General features: G+C 43.7%; 1 protein-coding gene across 2 annotated transcripts; it reads right to left on the bottom strand.

Annotated features, from left to right (window-relative positions):
* Nucleotides 1-1,957: 1,957 nt before the first annotated feature.
* LOC119305747 lies at nucleotides 1,958-3,387 on the bottom strand. Of its 2 annotated transcripts, none has more exons than XM_037582188.1 (2): nucleotides 3,016-3,387; nucleotides 1,958-2,469 (listed from the first exon to the last, which is right to left on the bottom strand). In XM_037582188.1, exons 1-2 carry the CDS (start codon nucleotides 3,206-3,208, stop codon nucleotides 2,438-2,440), a joined length of 225 nt encoding a protein of 74 aa, XP_037438085.1. In that variant the 5' UTR covers nucleotides 3,209-3,387; the 3' UTR covers nucleotides 1,958-2,437. The 2 variants fall into 2 exon arrangements, with proteins under 2 accessions (XP_037438085.1, XP_037438083.1); XM_037582186.1 differs by having other exon boundaries at nucleotides 1,960-2,506.
* Nucleotides 3,388-24,639: the final 21,252 nt, after the last annotated feature.

Raw genomic sequence — 24,639 nt, 5'->3', positions numbered from 1 at the left:
CAGTACGCGAGCGAGGGGGCTACATGCATAGACACTTACTAGAGTCTGCATATGCTTAAACTAGAAATAGAACAAAAGAAAATTGAACCTATCTAACTCTAGGTTGTTCCACTGCAACTCGGAATTTGCTCAACCGTATGTGTACATGCATCAGGGCATACATAAAATATTCAAGTCAATATTCTCAGCTAACTGTGATGTAATGAAAATAATTACTTAATGACTTGAGGTAAAAATTGATTTTAGACATCAAAATTTGAAGCGCTCATTTCAACCATGTTCAGATAAACTTGAGGTAAATTAGCAGTATGGATATTAGTTACAAGCTAGGTGTGTAACTGCTGTCAACACCACCACCACCAGACACGCAAGATAAGCATCAACACCACCATGATCACAGGAGCACATATATAAAGCAAGTACACATGGGCAGCTACTGACAGACCCTAGAGTCGCTTGAATTTATCACCAGAGAGCTCCAGTAGAAGTTGATGCTTGGTTGCAGCAACCAGTAGAGCCCCACATCCAACCCAAATCATGGCCAAGGCCATGAAGGAGCTACACTAGAGAAGAAGGAACGGGGAGGAGCTCACCAGAGGGAGGTTGTAGCTGTAGCGGAGGCTCGGCCACACCACGGCCGTGGTGTGACCATCACCACATCCAGGAGAGGGTCTGGAAGCCGCTGAAGCACCACTGCGGCGACCAGGGCAAGCGTCGGGCACAGTGGCGCCACCCCAGGGACATCACCGCACAGACATCTCCGGCCTCGCCCTGTTTCAAAAAATGTTCAGAACAACTTTGTCAGACTCGATCAATTCTGAAGAAACCACCTTCGTCGTGAGACACATACATACATACAGGAAGCAAAAGAAGAAGAAACAGAGCAGGGACCTGGTCGATCATGGGCATGAGTACTAACTATACTATAGAAGCAACAGAATCACATATATATATCCTATTTCTTCCACAAAGTGTGTATATAGATAAGTCAGGCAACACACGCAGATAACTATGTTTGTGCAAATCAGATCTTCTGCATAGAAGAGTACATCCTATTCAAAAGAATGCACAGACCTCAAGCTATGTAACTACTGAAAGAAGAGGAAATGAATGCAATTCTATATACATAAAAACACATTTAGCAGTGTTATACATAGCAAAACTTTAGTATTTCATGGTACAATGAAAGAGCAGTTCAGTTGAAGAATTTGATTGCCATTCTCAATTTTACTACTTAAAGATATAATGTAACAAATACTGGATACTTCACAGCAAGCAAATGGTGCAATAAATTCACTGGTCTATGGATACGATCACAGATTCACATGAGGCGTGCGTGGAATATAGTGCAAATAACAACGGAAATTTAAAGAAGCTCGCTTCTTAACAAAGGCCTACCAATCACTTCAACCTAACCTAAAAATAACAGTACATAGACTGTTCCATTACATAGTACTGCTATGTAATTGATACACAAAAGAAGATACATCTGCCATGTTCAGCAATCAGGATCAACCACGTGCGCAAGAGCAAAGCACCTGCTGTATCCAAATACAAATCGAACAAGAACAAAAACTTAGGAATGGTTGCAACCATGCTTTTCAAGGCACACAATACAAAAAATCGTGAAGAATGAGACGGCGCCTATCCTGATCTTCTTCCTGTACTTGGATCCAATGTTGGCCGTTCCGTGTTCATGAGCTCAAGTTCAATGTGTAGCCATAGTATCCATAGCTGCTAGTAAGAAACAAACAACACACATCATCAAACTGGACATAGATGCTTTATATACAAACCTGAAGCTACCGTCTTACTTTTTGAACAGGAACGTCGCGTGGTATATAAATGACAGTTCGGTCGATGTCCTAGAATATTCTGAGGTGGGCGGGCTGTACTACAAGTAAAAGGGGACAGAGAATCGATGAAGAATGGAGTAGTACACCGTATCATCCTAACATCCAGAAAACATTGCGTCAGATCAGGGCCAATTAATAATAGTTCTATAGAGTAAATGACAGCCGAGGCACACGTGAGACGTAATAGTAATTTAACTTCTAGTTCGATTCAAATTGGAAGATACTGTATACTTAATGCATGTTGTATGAGCTGGCACATCAGAACAACACTGCAAATAAATCCCCTGTTTATTTGATCAAACCAACACCAACAGTACATGATGAAACTTGATATCATAGTGCCAACCGAAACTGAACACGACTTCCTCTTAGTTTGAATCTCTTAGCAGTTTTAAAGATGTCATATGGTGGCAAAAAGACAGCAAATGAAAATGCGAATGCAAAGCAGGGTAGAATGGTGGTATTTAACAAGGCACTGTATGCAGTCCACCTCCTGTATGGGCTGCGAAGTCGTTGTTGCTGCAGCACCGGTTTGGTAGCCCCTCTGTGTGTCCAGGATCTCCACCTTGTCGTCTAGCCCATCATGCATCCTTCCGCTTGAAGTGTTCATGGTCTGGCCGGCGCAGAACAAGAGGAGATGAGATCTGCATCTGCCCATGGAAGGAAAAAAGCAAAAGCAAGCAGTGGCACATGAGATGGGAGGGGATATTTTTACCCAACTTCTTACCCAAACCTCAGTAAGAAGCCCAACTATACATATAAACAGGATAATGAAATAAAACATAAATGATACGCCATTAAGCCTCCGACGCGATGTGCTGAGGGAGATCACGAGCTTAAATTAACCGGGGTACCCCGAGAGGCACCGCCACCGGCAACCATCCATCTCCCTTCCACATCCTATAGCTAACTCATGATACAACACAACAAGAGCCCAGGCCACCTCCAGGCTAGGTCTACCAGCGTGATTGGTCTCCCTTTCCGCTTGATTTCAGCTCTACATAAGCCTAGATGGGGACACCAGCCGAATCACGGCGCTCAGCCTCCTCTAGTCCACTATCATTAGGGCTGCGACGAAGGAAGGAAAGATTGTGCTTCTACCTCTACCTAGAGGGGGAAGGCGAGGGGAGGCGTGGGCATGGGGTTCGGGGGGCCGTACCGTTGCAGATCCAGTCGCCGGCGCGGGGGAGCCACTTGGAGTCACGCGGGGTGTTGGGGTCGACGAGGAGGCGCAGCTGCTTGCAGCGGTTGTACAGGGAGCGGAAGGCATAGTTGCGGTTGTCGCACCCGCCGTAGTCCCAGTCGCCCTCCCTCCCCCCGCCACCGCCCGACGAGGATCCCGCGCCGACCATCGATCCGCTCGCGCTCCCGTGCTCGCGGCTCGCGCCGGCGGTGGGGGTAGGTGGGGGTGGCGGAGGTGATGGGGGATTTGATTCGGGAGCAGATATGAGAGGAGAGGAGATTTCAGGGCGGCACGGAAGGGATCCAGTGGGGGAGCGAGAGGGTTTGGGGTGGCGGCTGTGGGACGAGGGGGAAAGTGGATCGGGGGAGAGGAGGGGATATGAGTTAGGGTTTAGGTGAGAGAGGAGGGGGAGAGGGCTGCCATTCGATTCAGAAGCATCCGACGGTGGTGGATGCATGATCCGCGTGATAAGCCTATGAACCAATTAGAACGCGTCAAACAATTTGAAGACCTTTTGACCTTTTAAATTGGTCATGATTGATTACACACAAATTTTTCATTCCATTTTTCAATGCTCAAAATGAGTTTTTTCGTGCGAGACCTAGCAAATATTTGTTCAAATGATGTCATATTTTGCACAATTTTATATCTTAGATTGGCAAACAACATTGACACAGGGGGTTTTCATTTCATTTGTACAAAAAAAACATTTTTTCCATTTTTTCGAGTGCCCAAAATGAGCTTTTTTGTGAAGGACCTACCATATATTTGTTGCAAAATTGAACCTAATCAATTTTATAAAATACTAGGCCATATATAATGCACAATTGACAAAATGGTTGGGTGTCAAAAGTTTTGATCCACCTCTGGTGAAAAAGACAAATCCCCGCCGATTGAGGTGGAAGCGGGTCAAATTCGAACTGTAGCTACCTCGTAGTTTGCTCTTTATTTTTTCCAAAAATCATTTCTAGATAAATAGTATCTATTTAATCAGAGAAACACCAAAAAATTTACAAGATTCAAACACTAGCTAGGAACGGTCATTCCCTCCGTTTTGACCGCATTTTGAAACGGGCACAAAAAATTCAAAAAAATCAAAAAAATTGGAAAACCTTCGCATTGTGACATTATATGTGACCAAGTTTCCAGGAAAAATAATAAACTTGTAATACGGTAATTATTTTCAAAAAGTGTTCTCAGAAATGAGCTATCATGCGTGAAGATTCATGGCTTTCAAGCCAAATGATCAATCTTATGGCCACATTCATGGCATAGTTTGTTCAAATGGTCTAATATTGTGCACAAGGGTGCATCTTGGAATTCCAAACAATGTTGCCTAAGGGAGTTTTCATTTTCTTTGCACGGAAAATTCATTTTCCATTTTCCGAGTGCCCGAAATGAGTTTTTTTGTGAAGGCCCTACCATATATTTGTTTCAAAATTGGACCTAATCAATTTTATAAAATACTAGGCCATATTTAATGCACAATTGACAAAATGGTCGGTTGTCAAAAATTTTGATCCACCTCTGGTGAAAAGGACAAATTCCCGTCGATTTAGTTGGAAGCGGGTCAAATTTGAACTGCAGCTGCCTCGTAGTTTGCTCTTTATTTTTTCCAAAAATCATTTCTACGTACATAAGTATCTATTTAATCAGAGAAACACCTAAAAAATTCCAAGATTCAACCACTAGATAGGAACGGTCAAGCCCGCCGTTTTGACCGCATTTTGAAACGGCATAAAAAATTCAAAAAAAATCAAAAAATTGGAAAACCTTCGCATTGTGTCATTATATGTGACCAAGTTTCCAGGAAAAATAATACACTTGTAATACGGTAATTATTTTTAAAAAGTGTTCTAAAAAATGAGCTATCAAGTGTGAAGATTCATGGCTTTCAAGCCAAATGATCAATCTTATGGCCACATTCATGGCATAGTTTGTTTAAATGATATAATATTGTGCACAAGGGTGCATCTTGGAATTCCAAACAATGTTGCCTAAGGGAGTTTTCATTTTCTTTGCACGGAAAATTCATTTTCCATTTTCCGAGTGCCCGAAATGAGTTTTTGTGTGAAGGACCTACCATATATTTGTTGCAAAATTGGACCTAATCAATTTTATAAACTACTAGGCCATATTTAATGCACAATTGACAAAATGGTTGGGTGTCAAAACTTTTGATCCACCTCTGGTCAAAAAGGCAAATTCCCATCGATTTAGTTGGAAGCGGGTCAAATTTGAACTGCAGCTGCCTTGTAGTTTGCTCTTTATTTTTTCCAAAAATCATTTCTAGGTAAATAAGTATCTATTTAATCAGAGAAACACCAAAAAAATTACAAGATTCAACCACTAGATAGGAACGGTCAAGCCTGCTGTTTTGACCGCATTTTGAAACGGGCATAAAAATTCAAAAAAATCAAAAAATTGGAAAACCTTTGCATTGTGTCATTATATGTGACCAAGTTTCCAAGAAAAATAATAAACTTGTAATACGGTAATTATTTTAAAAAAGTGTTCTCAGAAATGAGCTATCAAATGTGAAGATTCATGGCTTTCAAGCCAAAATGATCAATCTTATGGCCACATTCATGGCATAGTTTGTTCAAATGATCTAATATTCTGCACAAGGGTGCATCTTGGAATCCCAAACAATGTTGCCTAAGGGAGTTTTCATTTTCTTTGCACGGAAAATTCATTTTCCATTTCCCGAGTGCCCAAAATGAGTTTTTTTGTGAAGGACCTACCATATATTTGTTGCAAAATTGGACCTAATCAATTTTATAAAATACTAGGCCATATTTAATTCACAATTGAAAAAATGGTTAGGTGTCAAAATTTTGATCCACCTCTGGTGAAAAAGACAAATTCCCGTCGATTCAGTTGGAAGCGGGTCAAATTTGAACTGTAGCTGCCTCATAGTTTGCTCTTTATTTTTCCAAAAATCATTTTTAGGTAAATAAGTATCTATTTAATCAGAAATACATGGTTTGATGGCGAGACATCGAGGTTTGGACGGTGGCCGAGGGCCCCAACTCTAGAGCGCGTAAGCTCGCATGCCCGCCGCGTGGTCACCGCGTGACCGTGGCATTGCCATGTGTTCTGGACGGCCTAGGCATGTCTAGTGGGTTAGGCACTCCCCATGTAGGTGCTAGGAAGAAAATCACAACATAAGATTCTCACGAGGAGACCGATCGATGCTCAAACATGAATAAGCAGCCAAGTGTTTGATTTTCGGTACGGGAAATGCACATGGCTAATGGGCGTGAGTTTTGGCTAAGGATGATCAGTTACTAAGAAGACTGTCTTCACAAATTTTCACCTCAAAAGGAGGAGCCTAGGCGGTACTTGCTTTGCAAAGTACCACACTGGACATAAATACAAATGTTGAAGCTGGGCTCAAAATAATGAATGGATTGAGCTGGTATTTGGTGGAGAATGGTTATTTGGGCATAGGAAAGCACTGTAGAAAATGGATACCATTTGGACATGCCAAAGTGGTACTTCCTTCACAAAGTGCTGCTCTGAACAGAATAGGAAAATGAATATTGTTGAGTTATTTTTGAACTAGGCAAGGAATGTTTTTGACATATTTGATGAAGATATGATTCAAACAATTTATGAGAATTGTTTGGGAATTTTTGGAATAACAGAAATATAGGTTGCTTCACAACCTAGAGCAAAAATTGACACATGGATATGACACATAGGCAAAACTGATGAGATGGCGCCTAGTCATCACAACCCACCACAATCTACAAGGCTATGACAATCTACATTGGTCGTTAACAACTAGAAATAAGGCAGCGGACCAGCACTGTTTGCTTTATGACCATTTCGTGTAAGGAAATTATGACCTTTTTGACCAAAATGGTCGCAATGGTTTAGCGTTTGGAGCCTCCCGAACAGTTTTTGACCAATTGGTCTCAAATGGTCATAGATCTATGACCAATTCTTCCAGGGTCACTGACAGCAGGTCACTAGTTGACATATTTCTTGTAGTGTCCGTCTGCGCCACCGTCACCTCCTCCTCCTTGCTGGACTCGGTACCGGCCTCCTCCTCCGTCCTCCCTCTCCACTCGCCGCTGGCCGGCCCCTCCTCGCTCTGCCTTCCTCCTCCGTCCTCCCTCCACTGGCCGCACCGGCCGGCCCCTCCTCACTCTGCCTTCCTCCTCCATCCTACTCTCTTCTCCCTCCTCGAGTCGCCCCTCCTTCTCCCTCCTGCCCACTACATTTTGATTTAGTAGGCTGGTTCATATGCAACATTTTGATTTAGTTGATATGATTTAGTTGATTTAGTAGGCTAGTTGATTTAGTTGACTTAGAACATTTTGATTTAGTTGATTTAGTAGGCTAGTTCATTTAGTTGATTTAGAACATTTTGATTTAGTTGATTTAGTAGGCTAGTTGATTTAGTTGATTTAAAACATTTTGATTTAGTTGATTTAGTAGGCTAGTTGATTTAGTTGACTTAGAACATTTTGATTTAGTTGATTTAGTAGGCTAGTTCATTTAGTTGATTTAGAACATTTTGATTTAGTTGATTTAGTAGGCTAGTTGATTTAGTTGATTTAGAACATTTTGATTTAGTTGATTTAGTAGGCTTGTTGATTTAGTTGACTTAGAACATTTTGATTTAGTTGATTTAGTAGGCTAGTTCATTTAGTTGATTTAGAATATTTTGATTTAGTTGCTTTAGTAGGCTAGTTACGCATAGTTGCTTTTGTTTTTTTAATAAGTTACTTTTTGGCAAAATGTAGGTGGTACCTTGTCATATAATATGTTACTAGATCTTAGGATTATAATTGTCCATCAAATTGCTTCTCGTGGAAGAACCAAAAATATCACATGCTACTCTTTTTCTTTCCTGTGAAGTGGATCGTTAATCCTTTGCTCATATTGCTTTAGGAAAAATGGCGCCACCACCACCACCACTATGTCGACTATGCAAGTCAAGATGCGCCAGCAGCCTTGCAACTGGCAAGCTGTTCGGCATCTACTTCCAGCCGAGTTTTCATCATGCGGCGGTAAGAAATTAGATGAAATGTAATAACTATTTTATTTTTAGTGTTCGCATTACTGCATTGTGTTATTTTGCTTATTTTACACGAATCGTCCCATGCAATGTGAGGTTGAAATTCAACAAGCTGATAGGAGACACTGTGACATTTGAGGCTCCTGGGGGGCCGTACACTATGGAGGTCGAGAAAGGATGCAATATGTCGCAGATTGGAGGAGATGGATGGGCCCGTTTCGTCGCTCGCATGCGTCTTACTGGTGGTGAGTTGATCAGCTTCTCCTTCCGAGCAAAAAGACCCAAGCTGGCTGTCATTTATCTCAACCTGGTGGAAGATGATGAAGATGACGAAGATGACGAAGATGATGAAGATGATGAAGATAATGAGGACCCACTCGATGAAGATGATGAGGACCCACTTCGTGAAGCCATCATAGCTCAAAGAACAAGGCTCAGTGAGGAGGAGGTGTCCAACCTGTGGGACATAATTCCGCCACGTGCTGACTTTGTCGGGGTGCCATTCGTGACCCGCTTGACAAATACCATGGTTGATCGACATGATATGGTATGTTATACTTACAAATGCAAATTATCCGATGAATTACTTAGTGTACAGTCCAATGATATGGTATGTTGTGTGGAATCTAGTCGATGATATGTTTTAGTGTAGAGTTCGATCACATGCTTATTAGTGTAGAATCTAAGGAAACTATTAATAGTGTAGATAATCCATATGTACTTATTTGCGAGGTTATTTATTAATTGATATGTTTTTCTTATTTAGAAATTGGCAAAGAGCATATCTGTGAGTTATGGTATCGAGCCTGATGAAGAAGGCTCAGCTGGACTACGCCTTACTGCAAGGGGCTCCGTCACAACCTGTACTTACCGCGTGGACACGGACGGTCGCACACACTTAAACTCGGTTGGGTGGAAGAAATTCCTCGATGGCAAGAATCTTTGTGTTGAACAGCCCATCCTAATTACTATCAGGAACACCAACCGCCCAGGCTTTAGGGTGATGATTGTCTTCGATAACATCTAGAACTACGTATGTGTGTGTGTCTATATCATTTAGAACTACAGATGTGTGTCTGGCTTTATCATCCAGAACTACATATGATGATCGTCGTCGATATCATCTAGAACTACATATGATGATCGCCGTTGATATGACCTTGTACTGCTTGAGGGTGCATGTTGACTATGCAAGAAATTGTTATCTAGTACTCCCTTCATTCCAAATTACTCGTTGTGGTTTGAACTAAAACCACGACGAGTAATTTGGAACGAAGGGAGTACTACCTAGTAATGGTTTATGAATTTGATATCTACTAGCAGTACCTAGTATCTCGTATCTGAAAGGGAAACTGAAAGGGAAAGGGGTACGGGGGGGGAGGGGGGATGATGAAAGATATAGCAGTAGCGAGGGACAGCGAAATCGCTACAGCTAGGTAATAGTAGCGCGTTTGAAAGTGCTAGTATCGACTAGAGGGGGGTGAATAGGCGATTTTTATGAAAGTCTTCAAAACTTAGAAGTTTCGAAGACAAACAACAGAAATTACCTAATAAATATGCAGCGGAAGATAAACTACCCTAAGCAAGCCATAGTCAAGTATGCAATGATGTGAAAGTACAGGACTAATAACAGCTAGGTAGTAAGGATTAGGATGGAAGATAGTATGAAGCCAATCAACAGTAGTAGTCAAGCAATGAAGTGAAATAGATACACAGATAGGCAATGACTTCACGAAGACAAACTTAAGTAAGGTTGGGAAGGGATAGAACCAGTCGCTTGTTGAAGACACAGGATTTGTTAGACCAGTTCCAGTTGCTGTGACAACTGTACGTCTGGTTAGGGAGGCTGAGATTTAACTCAGAAGACCGTGTCTTCACTTTATTCCCCTTGAGCTAAGGACACCCAGTCCTCGCCCAATCACTCTGGTAAGTCTTCAAGGGAGACTTCCAAACCTTGACAGACTTCGTTCACCGGCAATCCACAATGACTCTTGGATGCTCAGAACGCGACGCCTAACCGGCTGGAGGATTCACAGTCCTCAAGTGTAATAAGTCTTCAGGTCACACAGACAGAAAGACTTCAGTGATGCCTAACACTCTTCGGCTCTGGGTGTTTGGGCTTTTTCCTCGCAAGGATTTCTCTCTCTCAAATGCTTCGAGGTGGGTTGCTCTCAAACGACAAAAGCCGTGCACAAACTCTGAGCAGCCACCAATTTATGGTGTAGGGGGTGGGCTATTTATAGCCACTAGGCAACCCGACCTGATTTGTCCAAAATGACCCTGGGTCACTAAGGAACTGACACGTGTTCCAACGGTCAGATTTCAAACACACGCGGCAGCTTTACTTGGGCTACAAGCAAAGCTGACTCATCCAGCTCTGGATAAGATTTGCTCTCATTGTCTTCGCTCGAAGACATAGGATTTGAGTTGAGCATCACTTCAGTCACTCTGACTTAGTTCACTTGGACCCCACTTAACAGTACGGTGGTTCCTATGACTCAACAAAGAAGAAAAGGAAACAACGAAACCACACAGTCTTCGCGCACCATAGTCTTCACTTAATGTTTTCACATGTCATAGTCTTTAATATGAATATCTTCTCATACCACCATTGTCTTCAATGTCTTCATACATTTTTAGGGGTCATCTCCGGTAGGTAAATCGAAACAATGAGGGACACTACCTGCGTTATCCTGCAATTCTCACAAACGCATTAGTCCCTCAACCAACTTTGTCGTTAATACTCCAAAACCAACTAGGGGGTGGCACTAGATGCACTTACAATCTCCCCCTTTTTGGTGATTGATGACAAACTGGTTGAAGTTTTCAACGGGGAAAAATATGTGAAATTGTAAGTATAGGGAATTGGGAATTGTCTTCATAAGTAGCATGGGCTCCCCCTGAAGATGTGCATATAACTAATTTGCTTTTGGAATGCAAATGCACATGGCAGGTTGTACTTGTGGAGATCCACTTCAACTTATGAAGATAGTTCATCATGCATGAAATGATATAGCAAGTAGAATGACATGCATAATGAAAAATGGACGTCTGCAGAATGATCTAAGTGCGGAAGTTATCATCGCACATGCGGAATTTATCATCGCATCACAGTGAAGCAAATAAGTAGCAGACGACCATCAAGTTTAGGTGTTACAACTCAGAGAACCAAATGTTTCAAAAGCAAGAGTTAAGCAAGATTTGTAAGCACGCGGCGAAATATAATGTAACCGCCCATATGAACCCGCTTGAAGACTATCAACTCATATGCTTCTCCCCCTTTTGTCAGTAAGGACCAAAAAGGTTTGAAGACATAGAGCATCTACTCGTCCTCATGAGTAGGTGAAGCAGCAGGGTTGTCATCGTTGGTTGGCGGTGCAGATGAACTTGGTGCAGTGTCGATGCACGCAGTAGTAGGAGGTGGTGAAGTAGCATCATCTTCATCATCGATCACTCTGGCATTTACCGTTGCCGCGGAGGAAGAATATTCTGAGTCTTCAAGAGATGGAGTGCGACGTAGGACAGCAGTCCCTGGAGGAGTGGAGTCAAACTGGAATCTTTCATTGAATCCATCGTCTTGAAGATCTGCTTCAGCACTAAGCAGGGTCAAACTCTTCCATGATCGCTGACAAGTTTCATGAGCAACAAAGGCATTCTTGGTGGCAAGGTTGCGAATGCGATTGACATCCACCAAGAGGCTTTGCATCTGTCTCTTGAGCCAAAAATGATGCTTATCCTGTTTCTGATGAAGGGCCACAAGAAGTTCTCGGTCATTAAGAACGCGAGAACGCTTCCGAGGCCTTTGTGCAATGGTGCTTTCAGTGGCTTCAGTAGGTGCTCGATGAGGCAGACGAGTATTTCCAGCCAATGGATAGATTCGTGTCACTGCTTGAACACCTTCAATGGGTTGAGTGAAGCTTTGGTGCTCGGCATTCTGAAGACAAAGAGGCCTCTTGGCAGGGTCAGAGTATATAGCTTCAATTGACATATCAACCTCTGGCAAAAAGATCATATGATTGCGAGTAGAGGGCTGATAGTTGACAGATGAGTGTCTCTTGATGAGGCGCATGACCCATGGAGCATAAAACTTCAGACCAAATAGGTCAGAGCCAGAAGCAGCAAGTTTCCTGATGAAGAATTCTTGAGTATTGAAGCTGATGCCATTGAGAATATAGAAGATCAAAGTCTTCATAGCTCCTTCAAGCTTGGCCGCTGATGAATGTCCTTTGACAGGCCATAGGGTTCGCCTGATGATACGATATATGGTGCGAGGCAGATACTCAAGGTCTTCAACAAAGAACTCTGTTGGATATTCAGCGTCAGATGGCAAGGGTTTCATCATGCTCAACATCTGGCTCATATTGGGTTCTGGCTTATGGAAGATACTCTCCACTGCATTGCGGTGTAGCAGACAGTCAGGTTCATATAGTTCTCCAGGAGTGGCTAGCCCTGTGAGCTCGATGATATCCATAGCTTTGGCTTCATGATGAACATTTCCAGTCATCCACTCGAGAACCCATGTCTTGATGTCTCTGTAGTAGCCGCGAATGTGTAGAGTAGCATAGAATTGAAGCAATAGCTCTTCATTCCAATGTTCTTTGTCTGTTACAAAGTGGAGCAGACCAGCATCACGAAAGCAATCAAGTGCTTCTTCTAAGCACGGCAGTCCAGCAATGGCTTCAGTGTCAAGGCGCATATGAGGGAAAATGCGCCCTTGATCATATAGAACGTAGGAGTAATAGCTTCTCTGCTGATAGCTCCAGAACTGATCTGATGATATCCTTGGCTTGGAGTAGGGGTTCTTGACGCTGTCAAAGAAGGTATTGTGGCTTTTGAAGCCATTTGCATTGAAGGACCCTGGTGAGTTTGCAGTACCCGGAAACCTTGGCAGCCTAGGCTTTGGCTTCTGGACCTGAGGCCTATGCTCAACATGATAGTCAAATTGAGGTCCAGAGGCAGTAGGCGGAGGTACCAGAATGGGCCATCGGATAGTGGTTAGCTAACCATGACTGTATGCTTGCTCAATTGTATGGGGCCTTGGTGGCGGAACAGGAGCAGGGGCAACAACTGAGGCGTCAGGCTGCACAACAGGTGCTTCGGGAGCAGTTGTCTCATTAGCTTCAGGTGCAGCAGCCTCATTGGTTTCAGGTTCAGTGGCCACATTTGCTTCAGGCACACTGGTTGGTGCAGGCTCCACATTAGCGTCAGCCATGACTACGTCATTGGCTTCATTGGCGTTGGTGGTGGTAGCTTCAACATTTTCAACCTCCTCTTGACGAACAGGAGGGTCGGGCACAGGCACGTTCACATCAGGAGCTGCTTCTTCAATTACTGGGGGAGTAGGGACACGTACTTCTCGATTTTCCTCTGCTGATGCAGCCGGAATGTCTTCAGCAGCTTGTGCTTCAGACTCGGAGACATTCACAGTTGGAGTAGGTTCAGAAAAGACTTGACGAGCAACAGGTGAACGTTGCACTTCTCCTTCTGGAACGCTCGACAGAGGGACTTGAGGCCTTTGTCCTTTGCGAAGCCTGCGAAATGTTGGCAACGCCTTAGGAGATGGAGATGGCTGGGCCTAAAAGTCTTCATCCTCTTCTTGCACGGGGGGTGTAGCTTGTTGTTGTTGTTGGGGAGTACTGGGGGAGTCTTGTAGCTGTGGGTGATCAGCCCACAATGCATCCTGAGCAATTGGCGTCAGAGGACAACCAATGCTGATGATTTCACTATTCGTATGAACAGGCGATGATACCACGTCATGTTCGATCTGAGGAAGAACTTCATCATCTGCTACATTGTCATCATGACCAATGTCTTCAGCAGCGTTGGGTTCAGCTGCTAGAATATCTTCAGCTTCATGAGCCTCTGTGGGAGCAGGCTCATGGACTATCATCCTTCGTTCTTGATGTTTTGATGCTGGGCGAACCACTGAAATGGGTTCAACAACTAAGGGCTCTGTGGAAGCAGTCCTAGTCTTCTTGGTCTTGCACTTCTTCTTGGAGGGAGCGACATCAGAGGCTTCAGTATTCTTTCTCTTTCCGGCTTCAGCCTCGGCAGCCCTCGTCTTCTTCTATTCTGAAGCGGTTCTGGTGACCTTTGGCTTCGAGCCAGTCATGCTGCTTGGGAAGATAATGCGAGGGACTTCTTGGCTTGAAGGTTCAGGCTGGTCAGCAGGAAGCTTCTTCTTTTTCTTTGCAGCCATCCTGCGATAAATGCCAAGACGGCCAAGTGACTTGTGCTTCTCAGCCTCATTGTAGGCGAGCACACACTTATCAGCCAAACACTTCATGCGCTCTCGGGAGCCCTGAGCTTCTTCACGCTTCTTCAGAAAAGCTTCTTTAAGCTCATGTAGCATGACTTTGAAGTTTCTGACGTCTTGAACACTTAGCTTGGCCACATGCTTCTTGAATTGAGCCTTCTCCTAATCAATCTTGTTCTTGAGCTCAACGATGCGCTGAGCGAGAGCTAGCTCAGAAGCAATGGCGCCATTGAAGGCGACACTGAGGCCAATGGGAAGCTGCAAATCTTCAAAGCTGAGATTGGGGGTGTCGAACCACTCATCAATGAAGTTGTGGATGATTACCACATCAAAGAGAGGCAAGTTGTTGAAGATTTCTGCTTCTTCCTTGCTCTTTATTAGTTGCTCAAGGGCATCATCAGCAAGATCTTCATCACTTGACAAATCAATGGGTTCTTTGCGCAGAATGGCGGCAGGAGTCAAGGCTTGATCAGTTGGTCTGACAAGTTGCTTTTCCTTCTCTGTTCTCTTGGAGACACGGGATTGATCTTCAGACTGCACACTGGCTTCAGGAGGTGCAGTGGCCAGTGGCTTCGCACGAGAAGTCTTCGGAGGTGCAAATGATCTTGAAGCCTTTGGCTTCTTTTGCTTCTGCGGCTTTGGAGGAGGAGCTGGGGCTTCAAGGTTGGAGAAGGGGCCGATAACATTGGGATCAGCATCACGGGAGCCGTCAGCACGGGGAGCAGAGGGACCTGGGTTGAAGTCCAATCCCAATGACTTCTTGTTCTTCTTGGCCGAAGCCACAGCAAACTGGAAGTTGCACTTGAAGAGAGAGTCGTCACGACACCAGAGTAGTGAAGTGGGTCGGCGTTCTCAGGCTGTGGTCCACGGACCATGCAAGGATAGAAGCCTTGAGCAATGGCTTCAGCTCTGTTCTTGGGTTGAAGGCCTTGATAGAGGATATCACCCCATGGTCTCTTGATGGCATTCTTCTCTGCATATTCCTTCGTCACAAACTTGTACTTGAACCATTCCTCAGCCCAATAGCGTCGAATCCATTGGATTCGTGTCTTTCTCTGATGATAATTCTCTTCGGGATCTGTCTTGTAGAGTTCTGCTAGGTCATTAGGCAGATCTTTAGATGTTCCTTCTCTGCGCTGTCTGCCACCCTTCCTTGCTGATTTTTCTGCAGCCATGAACTTCAAACTGAATGGCTTCAATACGTTCAAAGGCTTCAGAGACTTATGCTTGCTGGTCAAGCAGGAACTAGCTTCGGGAGAATTGATATGATGCTGTAGTATTCTGCAAACGAATGCAGACTATGAGAACCAAGGGATTCTCCCACGGACATGTACCTGTGACAGCATTAGAGATGCGAGGGAAGGGGAAGAGGTCATATGCATTCTCAGAAGATTTTGAAGATAAATCAGTTTGAAGACATTGACCTCATGATGCGAAGACATTCACTTATATATGTGAGTTGGTTCCAGATTTGTACCAATCCGTGAATAAGTACAAGTGAGGAATCAAACTAGACAGGAAATCTAAGTGAATTGACTAGGCAGTATGAGATGTAGACAGAATAGATCTAACATTGAATAGGCGAAACCACTTTCGGTAAATAGGATGAATCTTGAAGATCAAAAAGGTGGTAAAATAGAGTTATAATTACCGCACGAAGAACTGCTAGATGGGATGAATAGGAGACGAAGCAGTTCAGCCCACCGTGCCCTAACTTGGCGACGGAGGACATCTACGGCGACGGCGGAGAGGACGATGTCCGCGGCCGGCGTGAGGATGGCGTCGGAGAAGTCGCAGCAGCTAAGCGCTTCGTCGCCGGCGTCGTCGAGAGACAGCGGTGGTGCTAGGGTTTTGACGGAGGTGGATAGGTGGAAGAAGGATTTCTTTACCGCAGGGGACAAGTATTTATAAGTAGGTGAGCGACACAGCGCAATTATGCTGGTGCCCCTGGCGGTTCACATCTGAGGGGCACGTGGCAAGCATGCAACATACTCAGAGTTGTCCCACGTTCCCACGCCCGCCAGGCATGTAGGAGAGTTGTTCCGGCTTCTCCAGAATTCAATCAATAAAGATAAGTCATTTAAAACAGATTTAATGTTTGTCTCTTTGCCTTCTGCTGACTAGCACGCAGAGAAGACATTCGACAGTTTCAATAGAATGCATATGATTTGGACAGATAGAGTTTGAGATAGGAAGCATAGAGAGGTTAGGGTCCAATCACATTCACTTAGTTCAAAAGATCCAATCTTGAAGACATAGCTATAAGTGAATGCTATAGAGGACAGAACACTAGTATATATATATATATATATAAATATATATATATATATATATATATATATATATATATATATATATATATATATATATATATCAGAAAGCAATCAAATCATCATAGTGTAGAAAATCATGAAGATAAATTGAAACTGAAGACAAACCAAATGCAAAGTCATTGCAATATAACGCCATGAGTGAAACACTTCAAACAGAGAAATTTGGTGGTGGCGTTACCCACCGTATAGGAAGTATTAGACCCAGACACGGCGCACAATTATCATGGCGCTCCGAAGTCAAATTCCATGTTAATGTATTCACACTCAGAGTGTAAATCTTCATGGATTGAAGATATACATTACTTTGTGTGTTGCACATCTAAGTCATCAACATGCATAAGTGTTAGGATGTGTGCCTGATCACAGGACATTAGAGGATTCCAAGATATTTAGCTCACGCTGTAACTTGCAAAACCTTTTCTCATCCAAGGGCTTTGTGAAGATATCTGCCAATTTCTCTTCAGTGTTGACGTGAATGATATCGATATCTTTCTTCATAACATGATCTCTGAGAAAGTGATGACGAATTTCAATGTGCTTTGTCTTCGAGTGCTGGAATGGATTGTTGGCTATCTTGATGGCACTTTCATTGTCGCAGAAGAGAGGTACTTGTTTCAGGTTGATGCCGTAATCCTTGAGAGTTTGCTTCATCCATAGAAGCTGAGCACAACAGGATCGAGCAGCAATGTATTCAGATTCAGCAGTTGAGAGTGATACACAGTTCTGCTTCTTTGAAGACCAACAGACAAGTGATCGACCAAGAAAATGACATGTGCCTGATGTAGACTTGCGATCCACCTTGTCACCAGCATAATCAGCATCCGAGAATCCAACCAAATCAAATTTTGAGCCCTTGGGATACCATAATCCGAGTGTTGGGGTGTAAGCCAAATATCGAAGAATTCGCTTCACAGCTAAGTGATGCGATTCCTTTGGTGCCGCTTGGAATCGAGCACACATGCAAACACTAAGCATAATATCTGGCCTAGATGATGGAGCGGTATACCATTTGATCGAACTCTTTACCATTGTCGTCGGGACCAAGATGGTGTTTGGCTGGCATTGGCGTCGTGTAGCCTTTGCAGTCTTCCATTCCAAACTTCTTCAGACAATCTTTGAGGTATTTTTCTTGAGATATGAAGATGCCATTTCTTTGCTGACGAATTTGAAGACCTAGGAAGAACTTCAGCTCACCCATCATGGACATTTGATATTGCTCTTGCATCATGTACCCAAACTCATCACTATACTTCTGGTTGGTGCAGCCGAAGATTATGTCATCCACATATATTTGGCACACAAACAGTTCGCCAACATATGACTTTGTGAAGAGTGTGGGATCGAGGGATCCAGGTTTGAAGCCTTTGCTCTTCAGGAAGTCTTTGATTGTATCATACCATGCACGAGGAGCTTGTTGGAGGCCATACAGTGCCTTGTTTAGCTTGTACACCATATCAGGATGTTTTGGATCTTCAAAGCCAGGTGGTTGTGCGACATATACTTCTTCTTCAATCTTGCCATTGAGAAATGCACTCTTTACATCCATTTGATATAGCAAGATGTTGTGATGATTAGCCTAGGCTAGCAGTATGCGAATAGCTTCAAGCCTAGCAACAGGAGCAAATGTTTCATCGAAGTAAATTCCTTCAACTTGAGTATATCCTTGAGCCACAAGACGTGCTTTGTTTCTGACGACTTGACCATGCTCATCTTGCTTGTTTCGATATATCCACTTTGTTCCAATAATGTTATGCTTGCGAGGGTCAGGTCGCTTGACAAGTTCCCAAACATTATTTAGCTTGAACTGTTGAAGTTCTTCTTGCATGGCTTGAATCCATTCAGGTTCCATAAAAGCTTCAGCAACTTTCTTGGGTTCTGATATTGACACAAATGAAAAGTGCCCACAGAAGTTTGCTAGCTGTGTTGCTCTTGATCGAGTGAGTGGACCAGGCACATTGATGCTGTCAATTATCTTCTCTATTTGAACTTCATTTGCAACACGAGGATGAACAGGACGAAGATTTTGCTCTCGCTGATCATTGTCATCATTGGGAGGATTGTCTTCGGTCTGAGTATTGTCTTCAGGTTGATTTGGTGCAGAGATGATAAGTTCCTCTTCAGGCTATGCTTCAGAGGGCATGATTTCACCAGTTCCCATCAGCTTGATAGACTCGCTTGGAGGAGCTTCATCTAGTGTACTTGGTAGAATCTCTCTTTGTGAACCATTGGTTTCATCAAATTTCACATCCACAGTTTCAACGATTTTGTAGAGATAAAGGTTGAAGACTCTGTAGGAGTGTGAATCCTTTCCATAGCCAAGCATGAAGCCTTCGTGAGCCTTAGGTGCAAATTTTGACTTGTGATGGGGATCCTTGATCCAGCATCTAGCTCCAAATACTCTGAAGTAACTGACGTTTGGCTTCTTGCCGGTAAGGAGCTCATACGATGTTTTGTTCAGAAGCTTATGGATGTACACACGGTTGATGATGTGACATGATGTATCAATAGCTTCAGGCCAGAACTTTCTTGGTGTCTTGTCGCATTGTTCGAGCCATCTCAATGAGGGTTCTGTTTTTGCGCTCAACGATGCCATTTTGCTGAGGTGTGTATGGAGCAGAGAACTCATGAGTGATTCCCATTGTATCCAGATACAGATCAAGTCAAGTGTTCTTGAATTCAGTGCCATTGTCACTTCTGATGTGCTTGATCTTCACGCCATAATTGTTCATTGCTTGATTTGCGAAGCGCCTGAAGACATTGCACTTCAGTCTTGTAAAGTATTATATGAACCCATGTGTATCTTGAGTAGTCATCAACAATGATGAAGCCATAGAGACAGGCAGTTGTTGTGAGGGTGGAGTAGTGAGTAGGTCCAAATAAGTCCATGTGTAACAGCTCGAAGGGTTGAGATGTTGTCATGATTGTCCTCGAGGGGTGCTTTGCCCTTGTCATCTTTCCAGCTTCACAGGCACCACACAGATGATCCTTCTTGAACTTGACATCCTCGATGCCAATGACATGCTTCTTCTTGACGAGTGAGTGTAAGTTCCTCATGCCAGCATGTCCTAGCCTTCGATGCCAGAGCCAGCATTCTGAAGCTTTTGTGAGAAGACATACGTCAAGCTGTGTACCTGCTGGGAAATCTACCATGTATAGATCATATTTTCGATACCCTTCAAAGACTAGAGATTTGTCAGATTCCATTAGTACAATGCAACAATATTTTCCAAATATCACAATCATGTTCAAGTCACAAAGCATTGAGACAGACATTAAGTTGAAACCAAGGGATTCAACAAGCATCACTTTATCCATGTGTTGATCCTTTGAGATTGCAACTCTACCTAGACCCAATACCTTGCTTTTACCAGTGTCAGCAAATGTAATGTGACTCTTGTCGGATGGACGTAAGGTTAAGTCCATGAGAAGACTTCGATCACCAGTCATATGATTTGTGCATCCACTGTCCATAATCCATTCTGAAGCTTTTGGTGATGTACCCTACAGTGCAGTTAGGAGGATAGGCTTCACAAGAGTGTTGTGAAGCATAAGCATTTGACACATACAGGGACAGTCACAGCTTATATCAAAGTTAGGACATAATATGACTGATAAGATATTCAGACGTGAAGTATATAGCATGACATTTTATCGTGCGTCCTAAATGGGTTTTAGGTCCCTAGCAATAGTATCGGACGCCATTGATTGCTGGCTGGAGACCGTATTCTGCAAAAGAGAGTTAGTTCTTCTTTGCCACCCACATCTTCAGTGGTGGCTTAGAAGCAATGAGTCTAAGTGCAGCATCTGAGAATTTTGGCTTTGAAGCCCTAGCAAATAGCCTTGCAGGAGATGAATGATACTCATATGAATAAGCAGAAAAGTTCTTAGTCCTATGAACATAGCGGTTCGAAGATACACGCTCATATTCATAAGTCTGAGCATGATTTCCCTGCACACATTGGCGTTAGGGTGACTCATGTGAGTCATGTATCTGTATGAAGCCTTTGGGCCACATGAAGCTATAGGTCTGGGGTTTGTCTTCTTCCTTGGTGGTGTCATGACGACATTCATAGGAAGATTCTCAATGTACTGCTTAGGTACCCAGATCTTCTTCATAGGTGGTCCATTCCTGCAGTTAGTACCAATGTACCTGGCAAACACTTCACCATTCTGATTTTTGAACAGCTTATAGTTTGCATCAAAGGATTCATCAATGATAATAGGATTAGCATAGGTAAAGCCAAATAAAGTGGATGGATCTACTGAAGGTTCCTTTGTAGCAACCCATGTGGTTTTGGGGTACTGCTCAGGCTTCCAGTACGAGCCATCAACATTCATTTTCCTTTCGAACCCGACACCCTCCTTCCTAGGGTTTCGGTTCAGAATCTGCCTTTTGAGGACATCGCAGAGAGTCTGATGTCCCTTCAAACTTTTGTACATCCCTGTTTCAAGCAATGTCTTCAACATAGCATTTTCATCAGCAACAGCAGTGGTATCCTCCGCAGAGGGGTTAGTAACCACATCAGTAGGTGAAGACAATGAAACAGTAACAGCAGTGGAACATTCAGCAACAGATGTAGCGTTATCACGCTCAATGCATTTTAGACATGGTGGTTCAAATCCATCCTGAGCGGAACTGATCTGTTGAGCGCGAAGTGACTCATTCACCTTTTGAAGATCTTCATGAGCCGCTCTCAATTTCTCAAGCTCTTGTTTCCTTTGAAGGTAATCATAGGAGAGCCTCTCATAAGTAGTTGAGAGCGATTCATGACGACCTTCAAGTTCTTGGTACTTAGCATGAAGATTTTTTATGTCATCAACTAAGGACTGTGAACATGTCATTTCAGCGTCCAACAGGTCATCGCTTTTGTCTAACAGTTTTTGAGTATGTTCCATAGCCTTTTGTTATTCAGTTGCAATTTTAGCAAGTGTTTTGTAGCTTGGTTTGGATTCACAATCAGACTCATCTTCACTTGAAGTTTGAAAGTAAGCATTGCGTGATTTTACCTTGGCACCACGTGCCATGAAGCAGTAGGTGGGAGTAGGATCGTCTTCGTCATTAGCTTCAGCGTTGGTGTGGAAGACATTGTCTTCAGTGTTGAAGATGGACTTGGCGACATAGGCTGTGGCTAGAGCCAGACTTGCAACGCCAGGGTCAGACTCCTCTCCAGACTCCACCTCCGCCTCCTCAGAAGCAGACTCCTCCTCTGAATCCATTTCCTTGCCAACAAAAGCACGAGCCTTACCAGATGAGCTCTTCTTGTATGATGAAGACTTGGAAGAAGACTTGGAAGACTTTGAGGATTTCTTCTTGTTCTTGTCATCAGAATCATATTCCTTGCTTTTCTTCTTCTTCTTCTCATTGTCCCACTATGGACACTCAGATATGTAGTGACCAGGTTTCTTGCACTTGTGGCAGGTTCTCTTTTTGTGGTCATGGGTGGAAGCTTCATCATTCCTTGAGCTGGATCGTGAAGACTTTCTGAAGCCTTTCTTTTTAGTGAACTTCTGGAACTTCTTCACAAGCATAGCAAGTTCCTTTCCAATGTCTTCAGGATCTTCAGAACTGCAGTCAGATTCTTCTTCAGATGAGGAAACAACTTTTGCCTTCAAGGCGCGAGTTCGGCCATAGTTTGGGCCATAGATATCTCTTTTCTCAAATAGCTGGAACTCATGTGTGTTGAGCCTCTCAAGTATATCAGACGGATCGAGTGACTTGAAGTCAGGACGTTCTTGTATCATGAGGGCAAGGGTGTCAAAGGAGCTGTCAAGTGATCTCAGCAATGTCTTGACGATTTCATGCTTGGTAATCTCAGTCGCGCCAAGAGCTTGAAGTTCATTTGTGATGTCAGTGAGGCGATCAAACGTGAGCTGGACATTTTCATTATCGTTTCTCTTGAAGCGGTTGAAGAGGTTGCGAAGAACACTGATTCTTTGATCTCTCTGGGTTGAGACGCCTTCATTGACCTTGGATAGCCAGTCCCAGACTAGCTTCGACGTTTCCAGAGCACTCACACGGCCATACTGTCCTTTGGTTAGATGACCACAGATGATGTTCTTTGCAGTAGAGTCCAGTTGAATGAACTTCTTGACATCAGTGGGGGTGACACCTTCACCAGTTTTGGGAACGCCATTCTTGACGACATACCAGAGGTCGACATCAATGGCTTCAAGATGCATACGCATCTTATTCTTCCAGTAGGGATATTCAGTTCCATCGAACACGAGTCAAGCAGCGGAGACCTTGATTATCCCTGCGGTCGACATAGCTGAAACTCCAGGTGGTTAAACCGAATCACACAGAACAAGGGAGTACGTTGCTCTGATACCAATTGAAAGTGCTAGTATCGACTAGAGGGGGGGGGGTGAATAGGCGATTTTTATGAAAGTCTTCAAAACTTAGAAGTTTCGAAGACAAACAACAGAAATGACCTAATTAATATGCAGCGGAAGATAAACTACCCTAAGCAAGCCATAGTCAAGTATGCAATGATGTGAAAGTACAAGACTAATAGCAGCTAGGTAGTAAGGATCAGGATGGAAGATAGTATGAAGCCAATCAATAGTAGTAGTCAAGCAATGAAGTCAAACAGATACACAGATAGGCAATGACTTCACGAAGACAAACTTAAGTAAGGTTGGGAAGGGATAGAACCAGTCGCTTGTTGAAGACATAGGATTTGTTAGACCAGTTCCAGTTGCTGTGACAACTGTACGTCTGGTTAGGGAGGCTGAGATTTAACTTAGAAGACCGTGTCTTCACCTTATTCCCCATGATCTAAGGACACCCAGTCCTCGCCCAATCACTCTGGTAAGTCTTCAAGGGAGACTTCCAAACCTTCACAGACTTTGTTCACCGGCAATCCACAATGACTCTTGGATGCTCAGAACGTGACGCCTAACCGGCTGGAGGATTCACAGTCCTCAAGTGTAATAAGTCTTCAGGTTAAACAGACAGAAAGACTTCAGTGATGCCTAACACTCTTCGGCTCTGGGTGTTTGGGCTTTGTCCTCGCAAGGATTTCTCTCTCTCAAATGCTTCGAGGTGGGTTGCTCTCAAACGACAAAAGCCGTGCACAAACTCTGAGCAGCCACCAATTTATGGTGTAGGGGGTGGGCTATTTATAGCCACTAGGCAACCCGACCTGATTTGTCCAAAATGACCCTGGGTCACTAAGGAACTGACATGTGTTCCAACGGTCAGATTTCAAACACACGCGGCAGCTTTACTTGGGCTACAAGCAAAGCTGACTCATCCAGCTCTGGATAAGATTTGCTCTCATTGTCTTCGCTCGAAGACATAGGATTTGAGTTGAGCATCACTTCAGTCACTCTGACTTAGTTCACTTGGACCCCACTTAACAGTACGGTGGTTCCTATGACTCAACAAAGAAGAAAAGGAAAGAAGAAAACCACACAGTATTCGCGCACCATAGTCTTCACTTGATGTCTTCTCATGTCATAGTCTTCAATATGAATATCTTCTCATACCACCATTGTCTTCAATGTCTTCATACATTTTTAGGGGTCATCTCCGGTAGGTAAGCCGAAACAATGAGGGACACTACCTGCGTTATCCTGCAATTCTCACAAACGCATTAGTCCCTCAACCAACTTTGTCGTCAATACTCCAAAACCAACTAGGGGTGGCACTAGATGCACTTACAGCGTTCATAAAAAGCGTTGCTGATATCGTCAACAGTAGTAGCGCGGGTAAGGGCCGCGCTACTACTATGAGTTGGCTGTAGCGCCTTATTAGTAGCGTGGCCACCCGTGGTGCTGCTAGCCTCAAAACCCGCACTACTACTAGGGTTTTCCCTAGTAGTGTCACCACATTAGAGATCTCGGGCGCCGCCGTGGGAAGAGCCCTGCGCACCATTCGCGGGACGAGGAAGGCCAGCATACACGCCGAAGCGCTGGCGGGAATGGCGTACGACCACAGCACCGTGATAGAACTACTTCTAACGTGGTTAGAGGTC

The sequence above is a fragment of the Triticum dicoccoides genome, chromosome 5B (assembly GCF_002162155.2).
Source record: "Triticum dicoccoides isolate Atlit2015 ecotype Zavitan chromosome 5B, WEW_v2.0, whole genome shotgun sequence".
Classification (NCBI taxonomy): Eukaryota; Viridiplantae; Streptophyta; class Magnoliopsida; order Poales; family Poaceae; genus Triticum; species Triticum dicoccoides.
This window is presented reverse-complemented; position numbering and strand designations above follow the sequence as displayed.